The 12537-nt window shown below is 54.2% G+C and overlaps 1 protein-coding gene across 1 annotated transcript in view; it reads right to left on the reverse strand.

Annotated features, from left to right (window-relative positions):
• LOC102566400 (zinc finger protein 493) overlaps positions 1-12537 on the reverse strand; it is a 185284-nt gene continuing 172747 nt past the window's right edge. Inside the window, 2 exon segments of the mRNA XM_059727863.1 lie at positions 1-1886; positions 9755-10842. Of these exon segments, the coding sequence (XP_059583846.1) occupies positions 693-1886; positions 9755-10842 (2282 nt within the window). The 3' untranslated portion in view covers positions 1-692.

Consider the following 12537-nt stretch of genomic DNA (forward strand, 5'->3'; position numbering starts at 1 on the left):
TTCTGTTTTGCTCAACTTGGTTTTCTTTCAACATACAGTTTTGTATTCCTTCCTCCCCCACTCCCTCTTTAAGCAACAAAGCTATCTGCCATAGCACGCCGTGCTGTAACTGCTTATGTGGCTGAGACTTGCCTGTATAGCCCCTTTGCTCGGCTGGCTAAAGAGGGCATGGCTTTTTGACTTCCCTGCCTTGCAGGAGGCTACTAGTGAATGCTTCAGGCTAAAAGAAGCACCCCAAAATATCACAGTGTGCTAAGCACCTCTAAGGTCAACAGGATGTGTACCCCGGGTGGTACAGAGCCCTAACAAAGAGCAGGGCCTGGGTGGTGGCAGCGGTTACCCCAGGCTTGTGGGCATGATCCAGGAAGGGCTTGGCCAGATGCAGGCTCCCCAGGGAGGCACCCCAAGCATGGTTTGGTCAGGAACAGGGGGGCGGGTGGCTTAATGTAGGAGCGCCCCCTACTGGCCCACCACAGGTCTGCCCTCTTTGTGAGCACTGATGAGGCTTCTCCCCGTATGGATAAGGTGGTGCCAGGCCAGGTTAGAGGACTGGGAGAAGCTTATCGCACTCCTCTCGGCATCAATACGGCTTCTCCTTTGTGTGGATGACCTAGTGCTGGACCAGGTGGGAAAGATGGGTGAAGCTCTTTCCACACTCTGAACACTGAGTATTCAATACTCTGAACAAGCTTCTACCCTGTGTGAATGCGATAGTGTTTGGTCAGGGTGGAGGACAGGGTGAAGCTCTTCCCACACTCCAAGCACTGATGTGGCTTCTCTTGCGTGTGAATAAGCTGGTGATGGGTCAGGCTGCTGAGCTGTCTGAAGCTCTTCCCACACTGTGAGCACTGATGTGGCTTCTCCCCTGTGTGGATGAGGCGATGTTTGGTCAGGCTAGAGGATCGGGTGAAGCTTTTCCCACACTCCGAGCACCGATGTGGCTTGTCCCCTGTGTGGCTGCGCTGGTGTTTGGTCAGGTAGGAAGGGAGGCAGAACCTCTTCCCACACTGTGAGCACTGATGTGGTTTCTCCCCTGTGTGGATGAGCTGGTGTTGAGTCAGGTGGGAGGATCGGGTGAAGCTTTTCCCACACTCCAAGCACCGATGTGGCTTGTCTCTTGTATGGATGAGGTGGTGTCTGGTCAGGTCGGAGGATCGGGTGAAGCTCTTCCCACACTCCAAGCACCGATGTGGCTTCTCCCCTGTGTGAATAAGTCGGTGCTGGGTGAGGTCAGACAGCTGTCGGAAGCTCTTCCCACACTCCGAGCACTGATGTGGCTTCTCCCCTGTGTGGATGAGGCGGTGTTGGGTGAGGTTGGAGGATTGGGTGAAGCTCTTCCCACACTGTGAGCACTGATATGGCTTCTCCCCTGTGTGGATGTGTTGGTGCTTGGTCAGGTAGGAGGACAGGTAGAACCGCTTCCCACACTCTAAGCACTGATGTGGCTTCTCTCCTGTGTGGATGAGTCGGTGTTCAGTCAGGTGGGTGGATCGGGTGAAGCTTTTCCCACACTCCAAGCACCGATATGGCTTCTCCCGTGTGTGAATACGCTGGTGCTGGGTTAGGTTAGACAGCTGTTGGAAGCTCTTCCCACACTCCAAGCACTGATGTGGCCTCTCCCCTGTGTGGATGAGCTGGTGTTGGGTCAGGTTGGAGGATCGGCTGAAGCTCTTCCCACAGTCCGAGCACCGATGTGGCTTCTCCCCTTTGTGGATGTGCTGGTGTTTGGTCAGGTAGGAGGACAGGTAAAACCGTTTCCCACACTCTAAGCACTGATGTGGCTTCTCCCCGGTGTGGATGAGTCGGTGTTCAGTCAGGTTGGAGGATCGGTTGAAGCTCTTCCCACACTTGGTGCATGTGTGGAGCTTCTTCCCAGTGTGCCTTATCTTTTGAAGAGGCAGGAGTGATGGGTGGTTAAGGGTTTTCCTGACTTCAGGGAAGAGGTGGGCTCTGCCCCTTTGAATGGCAGCAAGCTCCTGCTTTCCTCTGAGGCCCTCCCCACTGCCTTGGCTTGGATGCAGTATGTCTTTCCAGTGGCTCTTTACATCTCTCAGCTCCACAAATTCTTCCCTGGACTCAGGGCTGTTTCTGGGGTCTCCACTCCCTCCTCCACTCTCACGCCCAGCTGGAGATGGTACCTGGTTCACTGCTACATTCTGCTTCTCCTTTTGGAGCCTCCCTGGACTCTTTAGCCATTGCTCTTTCTCGATTCTCAGGGAGCCCATCTCACCCAAACGCCCTGGGGAAGTCCATGGTGGCTCCAGGTCTTCAGGCCCTTCCTCAGGAGTCTGCTCCCCGGCTCTGCTCAGCAGCCAGACACCTCCTGCACAGGGAAGAGAAACTCCAGGTTAGCCACTACCCTGCTGGCAAGGGGTAAATGCTGATATTCCTTTTGCTGGGATGGGCCTCAGAGCAGGCCTGGACCTTGGCACTTGTGTTCCCTCAATAAATGAAGGTCAAGTGCTGGGCGTGAGGGAGGGGCAGGTCCCTGTGCTGGACTGATGGTTTTTACTCGGTGCAGTTCAGAGCCAGACTCTCAGAGTTTCTGGCCCACCCGTCAGCCCCATCACCTCTGGTCCAGCTAGGAGAAGCACATGTGGGACACGTGTGTTAGGACACTACCTGACTAGCTTCATGCTGTAATGGGCTGAGGAGGAGGGGAGGACTTAGAGCCGTGGCTCTCTCTTTTGAAAGGAGCAGGGCTGTGCTTCCTGCCTGCCTCCAGGACAAGGTCTGGTGCAGGGAATGAGCCCATGGAGCTTTCCTCTGCTCATGGGTCACAGGTGGCCTCCCTGTCACAGGAGTCTGCAACGGGTCTAAGGTCTTGGCATGAGCCTGAACCTGGATTCTGTGCTAGTCTCAGGCTTCACAGATTCATAGATGTAGAGTCATAGATTCATAGATGTTAGGGTCAGAAGGGACCTCAATAGATCATCGAGTCCGACCCCCTGCATAGGCAGGAAAGAGTGCTGGGTCTAGATGACCCCAGCTAGATACTCATCTAACCTCCTCTTGAAGACCCCCAGGGTAGGGGAGAGCACCACCTCCCTTGGGAGCCCGTTCCAGACCTTGGCCACTCGAACTGTGAAGAAGTTCTTCCTAATGTCCAGTCTAAATCTGCTCTCTGCTAGCTTGTGGCCATTGTTTCTTGTAACCCCCGGGGGCGCCTTGGTGAATAAATCCTCACCAATTCCCTTCTGTGCCCCCGTGATGAACTTATAGGCAGCCACAAGGTCGCCTCTCACCCTTCTCTTGCGGAGGCTGAAAAGGTCCAGGTGCCCCAGTCTCTCCTCGTAGGGCTTGGTCTGCAGGCCCTTGACCATACGAGTTGCCCTTCTCTGGACCCTCTCCAGGTTACCCACATCCCTCGTGAAGTGCGGCGCCCAGAATTGCACGCAGTACTCCAACTGCGGTCTGACCAGCGCCCGACAGAGGGGAAGTATCACCTCCCTGGACCTATTTGTCATGCATCTTCTGATGCATGATAAAGTGCCATTGACTTTTCTGATGGCTTCGTCACACTGCCGGCTCATGTTCATCTTGGAGTCCACTAGGACTCCAAGACCCCTTTCCACTTCCGTGCCACCCAGCAGGCCATTCCCTAGGCTGTAGGTGTGCTGGACATTTTCCTCCCTAGGTGCAGCACTTTGCATTTCTCCTTGTTGAACTGCATCTTGTTGTTTTCCGCCCACTTGTCCAACCTGTCCAGGTCTGCTTGCAGCTGTTCCCTGCCCTCCGGCGTGTCCACTTCTCCCTACAGTTTTGTGTCATCTGCAAACTTGGACAGAGTACATTTCACTCCCTCGTCCAAGTCACTGATGAAGACATTAAAGAGTATCGGTCCAAGGACCGAGCCCTGCGGGACCCCACTGCCCACACCTTTCCAGGTCGAGACCGACCCATCCACCACGACTCTTTGGGTGCGACCCTCTAGCCAATTTGCCACCCACCGGACTGTGTAGTCATCCAAGTCACAGCCTCTTAACTTGTTCACCAGTATGGGGTGGGATACCGTATCGAAGGCCTTCCTGAAGTCTAAGTATACGACATCCACCCCTCCTCCTGTGTCCAGGCGTTTCGTAACCTGGTCATAGAAAGAGACTAGATTGGTCAGGCACGATCTGCCTGCCACGAACCCATGCTGGTTTCCCCTCAGCATAATTTGTCCTGCCGGGCTCTCGCAAATGTTAAGCACGTTTGGGCTTTGCAAAAATTCAAATAGCTAACAGGTGGAGAAATTGTCTATATTCAAACACCACATAATCCCCACCAATTGCTTAAAAATGGGGAATTGCTGAAGGGAGGTGTGACAGGTATCTGCTCTGGGCCGCCCTCAATGGGCCCCACACACCTGTCCCCGGGGCAACCGCCTGCCTACTCGCTTGCCATGCCTTGTTCTTAATTGATTGATTGGTATTAATTAGCGGGAGGCTGCCCTTGTACTACCCCGCTGCTAGGGGGCGCTATCTGCGGCTCCGTTTCCTCCCCTACACCGCAGTCCACACCTCGCCGGTGGAATCGCTGTTGTCTCAATTCTATCCTTATACGGTCCCTTCCTGTTCCCTCTGGGCCTTCCTCCTCTGTGCTCACACTTGGGTTTCCTAAAGATGCCGTCCCCTCTCTGGGGCTCCCCGTGCCCAACCTGGGCTTCCTAATAATACTGCCCCTTCTCTGGGGCTCCCTGTGCCCACACTTGGGCTTCTTAATAGTGTTGCCTCCTATCTGGGGCTCATCGTGTCCAACTTGGACTCCTCAATCACGCTGCCTTCTCCTGGGGCTCACCACGCCTGCACTGGGGTTTCTCAAGAGTGCCCCGTCTCTGGGGGCTATGCACCCCCTATGCTGCGTCCGCACTGGCGCTGGGGTCCTCACACTCTGTTGTGAGTCCCCTATGAGGCCTCCTCCAACCCCTAATAGCCTCACCCAAACCACCGGTGATGACAACAACAAAGCAAAACACACAAGCCCCTAGACCATAACATAACTTAAAGTCGCTCAGCTAAAACAACACTGCTCAACTCAGGTCAAGCTCTACCTGCAGTCAGGCTTCTCCTCACATCTTGGCTTAGGGAGCTCCAGCCTCTCTGACTGCTGGCAAGGAACTGCCTCTGGCCTCTGCTCCTGGGCTTTATAAGGGCCAGGCCCTGCCCCTTCTGGTCAGCTGACCTTCCCTGGTTGCCCCAGCAACCCACAGCTGTGCTCCTTAGTGGCTGCTAGGGCTCCTTCCCTAGCAGTTTTCCCCTCTTCAGGCACAGGGCACCTCAGTGCTGTGTGACAGGAGGATTAACAACCTCACGCATAGGTCAATTCCTATTGGCACTGGACAACCCCAGGGTTTGATTCTGGCCCCTCTCTTCAACAGAGGTCAATACTGGGGGTTGGGTAATGCCCGAGAAGAAACATGTTTGCTCTCCGGGACAGATCACCTGGCCAATTTATATCCACAATGCGACTTCACAGCTGGTACAATCTGGAGAAATGTTATGGTTTATTGATGGAAGTTTTGCAGTTGGGGACGATGCTCAAGCAGCATGTGCCGTTGTGAGACCTCAAAGCTTGGCTGCTACCTAGAGCCACCAGCCAAGTAGCCGAAGCCGCAAGTCTCTCGATTGCCCTGCAGGCAATGTCTAACAATCCTTGTCTGCCCCATATCACAGTCACAGATAGTGAATATGTGCATAAAGGAGCAACGCAAATGCTGGGCTGGTGCGTTGCTAACAAATTCAAGGAGGCAAGAGGATCTCCCATTAAACACCACACCATATGGGAGCACATTTTTCAGGCTGTGCAAGGAAGGCAACTTAAAATGGTAAAGGACAAGAGCCACCGCAAAGCTGGATGGGGCAACGCAGAACAATCAAGCAGATAAGGCAGCGCGATCCGCCACTGAGGTATGGCCTTTATGGCATCAAATTAAGTCTGCTGCAGTCAATCAAATTCATGCAATCCAACAATGGGACGACCAATGTGATTGGCCCGATGGTTCCCCGCCAGAGGTTCACCAGGTGAATGGGGCACGGGTCTCCAAAGAATCACCAGTGGTCCCCTATATTCCTCAACTATCCAGGAAAGTTCTGCTGGAATGGGTCCATGGGTCCAAAATTGGAGGACACCCTGGTATGCAGGAAACTATAAACACAATTCAATCGTTGGGACAGTGGCCGAATTTCAAACAGGATGCAATTGACTGGGCTCAACGATGCTTAATTTGCGCCCGACACCACCCCAATTGTCTTCCTAAGAGGGGCCAATGGATGCATCAGGACCTGGCAGGACCATGGGAAAGGATCCAAATTGATTATGTGGGCCCTCTGCCCACTGCTGCAAAGAAACATTGATTACTTTTGGTGATAGTGGACTCAGTCACTAAATGGGTAGAGGCTTTTCCCACTTGCAATGAAACAGCCAAAACAATGGCTAGCATATTAGTTCAGCAGGTTTTCATTCACTAGATGGGCTGTCCCTAAAGTTATAGATAGTGATCAGGGTCCAGCGTTCACCGCTGCCATCATCAAGCAAGTAAGTGAAATTCTGGGAACTGAGTGGAAGTGGCATATCCCATACCACCCCCAAGCATCAGGACAAGTGGAATGTATGAACCAAACTATCAAGCAGGAACTGCAAAAAGGGGGGTTGGTCACGGGAAAGGATTGGGATGAAATGCTCCGTTTTATTTTAATGAGAATCTGGGCACACCCAGCTGCAAGCACTAAACACTCACCGTTCAAGTTAATGACAGGCAGGGAAATGCCACACTTGGAGAATCTCCTTAGCATTATTCCTGAAGATGTGGTCGTGTGAGAAGTCACTGACCAATGGGTAAAAACCCTTGCGAAAATGGTGAGCAAAAGCCATCAAGATGCAGCTATAGTGCAACAACAAGCCTGGGAGGCCATGAAACAGTGGTATGATCCTAAGCACCCCATTCAGTAGCAAATTGATATTGGCAACCAGGTAATGTATCGGGCACCTGGGTCTCTGGCTTTTCCCAAGGCAAAGTGGGAAGGTCCTTATCCCGTGATAGCTAAGCCAGGCCCTAGCCTAGTTCAGCTAGAGGGCCTGCAAAAAGGGACCTGGTAGGCCCATTGGTCGCAGGTAAAGTTGTAGAAGCATGAGTCTAATTAGTCTTAAGAAAAGGACAACTTTGTTTTGCAGACTTTGAAGAAACATGGTCAGGATGAAGCAGACAGTGATGACATTTGCTCAGCCCTTTGCTCGGCTGGCTAACCAGGGCATGGACTTTTTACTTTCCTCCTGGGACACATGCAATAATATCTTGTCTGTCAGGTCACAGCTGTGTTTGGGCCATGGCTTGTACATAATAAACTTGCCCAAACCTTTGCCAGTTCTTTAAGACACAACTGATGTTGGGATCTCCTGGCTATGACTTTTTGACAGAATGACAACTGCAGAGAATTCACCACTGAGACACATCAATAACACTCAACAAGACTGCGACACCGACACCAGGTATGAGAGCAGTACTCTGGTATTACCTCGCTTTCCTGCAAGGCAACTGGGTCTCAAGATTAGTGTTCATACCGTTGAGTCATAAAATCATACAGCATGTCTACACGTCCATTAATGCAGTTTTCCTGATGCATTAAATGAAGTGCCTGTAATATGAATGTTGTTTTACCCAGTGTTAAAGACAGAGGACACTTTGAAGGAAATATCTGGCTTTTGAAAGCCTACCTTGGATCTGAAGGGTGATGGTAGGTGAGCAGCCTTTGCCCCTCACTCCTATCCCCCTGTATGAAATTCTTATTCAGCATTAAAGTGACCCAGGTTCAACTTTGGGAGTGAGTTCACCTCAAGCAAATGAAGGCCACTTTCCCTGGGAAGAAAACAACCCACAGGGGTTGCTTCATGCAATTTAAGATTCATTTTGCACTCATAATGACAGCTCCATAATTGTCTCAGTTATCCCTGCACAGGCAAGTCATGGCTGCTGTTCATGCCCACCCCTTCCCACCCCCAAAGGCAACACTGAACAGGGGATGCAACAGGGCACGGCCTTCCTGCTCCTGTTCAGGGCTCTCTGGTCTGCTCCAGCTGCAGGAGTGGGATTCCTGGGGATTCCTGCTCAGCTCCCCCCTGCCTCTGACCAAGTAACACAAGCCTGACAGGGCCTGGCAAAAACCTTCCCCTCCTCGCCCACATTGATGGGATGGGTCTCTTCTCTGACGCATGTCCCTGCCGCGGGATCTGCCTGTGCCTCCTCACGGGGTGTGTCCACATGAGACACTTTACTGCGCAGGAGACTACTGCAGAGTAAAGTATCTCTGCTTACCTGTGCACAGGAGCTACTATGCAGATTAGTCTACCGCACAGTTTCCTACTACCCTAAGTACAGGTAGTGGATTCCCCGCGCAGTGGGTGCATCTCTGTAGTGACAAGCTGTAGTGGCAACATAGCATCAGTGGGATCTTTCACTCTACTTCTTTTCTTTCACTCTACTTCTCCGTCCCCAGGACTGAGACCTCCCATCCCCCTCCTTGTGCTGCACAGACCCTTTGTCTCAGGTCCCCCCTCAGGTACCTGTCAGGCCAGTTTGGTGATGCTGGACCCTCCACCTGGGGATGGTGATGTCTTTTAAAAAGATTGGTCTGCCTTGGCTACATTTAAATATATCCTGCTTCTGGTTGGAGCCAGGAATGAGGTCAGAAAAGGTATTTCAAGGTCAGCTCACCTGGTCTAGGTGGGAACTGCCTCCAGAGAGGCATTTTTGGGCACACAAACTGAAGCATAGGCCTCCAGAATCCTCTGGATGTATATGTAGATAGCTTACCTGAAATGTAGCCAGTAAATTAGAGTTCTGTACCTTTAGGTGCATATCAAAAGGGCCAAAAGCCTATTCTGTTTTGCACAAGTTTCCATAGATTCATAGATGTTTGGGTTGGAAGGGACCTTAGCAGATCCTCGAGTCCGACCCCCTGCCCTGGGCAGGAAAGAGCCCTGTGGTCAGATGACCCCAGCAAGGTGCATGTCTAATCTCCTCTTAAAGACCCCAAGGTAGGGGAGAGCACTACCTCCCTTGGACACCCATTCCAGATTTTGGCAACCCTTTCCATAAACAAGTTCTTCCTGATGTCCAACCTAAACCGTTCTCCATCAGTTTGCGGCCGTTGTTCCCAATTACTCCAAGGGTGCCAGGGTAAGTTGGTTTTCTTTCCAAGTTCTGTTGTTTTGTATTCCTTCCTCCCTCTCACCTCTTTGAGCAATACAGCTAATCTGTCATAGCACACCTTGCTGTTGCTGCTTATGAGGGTGAGACTTGCCTGCACAGCCCCTCGGCTAGTTAACATGGGTGGGGCCTTTTTACTTTCCTTCCATGCAGGAGGTTACTAGTGAATGCTTCTGGCTAAAAGAAGCACCCCAAAATATCATGGTGGGCTAAGTGCTCCTAAGGACAACAGGGTCTGTGCATCCCAGGTGGCACAGAGCGCTAACAAAGACCCAGGTGGCGGCAGCGGTTATCCCAGGCTTGCAGGTGTGCTCCAGGAAGGGAGTTTGCTGGACGTAGGCACCCAAGGGGACGCACCTGAAGCATGGTTTTGATTGGGCGCAGGGACCTGGGTGACACAGCGTAGAAGTGCCACTTACTGGCCCGCCATAGGCCTGCCCTCTTTTTGAGCACTGATGTGGCTTCTCCCCCATGTCAATAAGCTGGTGCCAGGCCAGGTTGGAGGATTCAGTGAAGCTTTTCCCATTCCTTTCAGCACCCATGTGGTTTCTGTTTTGTATGCATGACCTGGTGCTGGACCAGGCGGGAAAACTGGGTAAAGCTCTTCCCACATTATGAGCATGGATGTGGCATCTCCACTGTGTGGACGAGCTGGTGCTGGGCCAAGTCACAGAGCTGTGTGAACCTCTTCTCACACTCCAAGCACTGATGTGGCTTCTCCTGCATGTGAATAAGCTGATGTTTGGTCAGGTAGGAGGACAGGTTGAAGCTCTTCCCACACACCAAGCACTGATGAGGCTTCTTCCCCGTGTGGATGAGCTGGTGTTGGGTCAGGTTGGAGGATTGGGTGAAGCTCTTCCCACACTCCAAGCACTTATGTGGCTTCTCCCCTGTGTGGATGCGCTGGTGTTTGGTCAGGGTGGAGGACAGGTTGAACCTCTTCCCACACACTGAGCACTGATGTGGCTTCTCCCCTGTATGGATGAGCCAGTGTTGGGTCAGGCTGGAGGATCGGGTGAATCTCTTCCCGCACTCTGAGCATTGATGTGGCTTCTCCTGCGTGTGGATGAGCTGGTGTTTGGTCAGGTAGGAGTACAGGTTGAACCTCTTCCCACACTCTGAACACTGATGTGGCTTCTCTCCTGCGTGGATGCGCTGGTGTTGGGTGAGGTTGGAGGACACGCTGAACCTCTTCCCACACTCTGAGCACTGATGTGGCTTCTCCCCCGTGTGGATGAGCCGGTGTTGGGTCAGGTGGGAGGATTGGGTGAAGCTCTTCCCACACTCCGAGCACTGATGTGGCTTCTCTCGCATGTGAATCAGCCGATGCTGGGCAAGGACAGAGAGCTGTCTGAACCTCTTCCCACACTCTGAGCACTGATGTGGCTTCTCTCCTGTGTGGATGAGCCAGTGTTGGGTCAAGTTGGAGGATCGGGTGAAGCTCTTCCCACACTCTGAGCACTGATGTAGCTTCTCCCCTGTGTGGATGCGCTGGTGTTTGGCCAGGTGGAAAGACAGTTTGAAGGTCTTCCCACACACTGAGCACTGATGTGGCTTTTCCGCTGGCTGTATGAGGCAGTGTTTGGTCAGGTTGGAGGATCTGGGGAAGCTCTTCCCACACTCTGAGTACTCTTTCAGCCTCATCACCACAGGCCCTGATAAGAGAAGCACAAGTGTGACACGTACGTTAGGACAGTACCTGAATAACTTTATGCTCTAACTAGCAAAATACCCATCATAAATGACAGGGGGGACAGGACATGGTGAAGGAAAACTGTGTCCAGCCCTGCGCCCTCCACCCGCCGCTCTGGGTCTTGCCCCACTGCCCACCCTGCTGCCTCTCCATGTATTGCCCTGCTCCCCCCCCGCTGCCACTCCGGGTCATGCCCCGCTCCCCCTGCCACTCTCTGTCCATCCCCATTCCACCCCCCTCCCCACTGCTACACTTGAGGGGGGGCATGGCATGCAGCTGAGCACAGGGGTGGCACGCTACCTCATGGTGTGGCGCTGGGAGCAGCTATGGCATGAGTATAGCTTGCCGGCTGTGTGGTGTGGGGAGTGGTCCTGGGGTGTGGTCCAGGGCACACACAGGGGCATGGTGTGCAGCTGTGGGGGCGAGGGGTGCTGGGGTGTGGCATGAGAAGCAGCCACAGTGAGGGGAGTTTGTGGTGGCTGCGGCCGCATGGTGTGGGGAGCGGCCCTGAGGTGTGGTGCAGGGCTCACAGGTGGGGCATGGCTCAGCATGGGGAGCGGCCATGCTGCGGGGGTTTGCAGAATGTTTACATGCTGTGGGTGCAGGCCATGGCCCTGCAGTGAGTGCATGGGGTGGGGGGGTGTTGTGTGCAGCCATGGGGTGGGGGAATCCTGCAGGCTGCAACCATGTGCCATGCAGAGTGGCACACAGGGGTGGTGTCACACGGCTGAGTGGGGGGGGGGGGTGCATACGGCTGTGGAGTGTAGCATGGGTAGCAGCCCCAGGGTGTGGTGCTGGACACATACACGGGCTTGGCGCACGGGTGGGCCTAGAGGTGTTGGTGCAGGGAGTGGCCACAGGGCGGGGAATCCCCGTTGGCTGTGGCCACATGGTGCGGGGAGTCACCGTGGGGTGTGGCACAGGGTGCACAGGCAGGTGTGGTGCATAGCTGCACGAATGGTTTGCACGCAGCAGCCGGGAAAGGCGCGGGGAGTGGCCACGGCGTGGGGGAGTAGCCACAGCACGGGGTGCACCACGTGGTGCTGCCATGTGGTGTAGGCCACAGCCCTAGGGTGTGGCTCCAGGCAAACTGGGGGCGTGGCACACGGGCAAGGGGTGGGCAGTAGCAGAGTGCTGTGTGGGGGGCGCGCCCTGCCCCACGGCCACATTACAGTCGGTGGACGCTTCCCTTGCAGCACCCTTGTCTGCACGTCCCACCCTCTCACGCGCACTTTCCTGTCCACCACCACAGCTGCAGGGCGGCCACAGGGCTTAGCACGAGGAGCAGCCACAGTGCAGGCAGCGCTCACTGGCTACAGGGAGTGGCCCCGGGTGTGGCATAGGGTGTGCATGGGGGTTTGGTACTTGGCTGCATAGCAGTGCGGGAGCTATAGCCTGTGAGCGCCGACCGTGCCCCCATGCCCGCTCCCTGCGCAGCATCCTGGGACTGCGTGTCATGCCCCCTGCTGCGTGTTACATGCCACTCTCCCTGCATGGCCGTGTGCCATACCCCCCTGTACAGTCAGAAGCCACGTCTGCCCTATGCAGCAGCACACCGCAGTCTGAGCAGGGCCGCGGCCCACGCCAGCCTGGGGCTGCTCCCTGAGCCGCGCCCCGACCGCCTCTGACCCCACCTTGGCCTGTGCCTCTGTGCTTC

Source organism: Alligator mississippiensis, chromosome 1 (genome assembly GCF_030867095.1).
Source record: "Alligator mississippiensis isolate rAllMis1 chromosome 1, rAllMis1, whole genome shotgun sequence".
NCBI classification, from domain to species: Eukaryota; Metazoa; Chordata; order Crocodylia; family Alligatoridae; genus Alligator; species Alligator mississippiensis.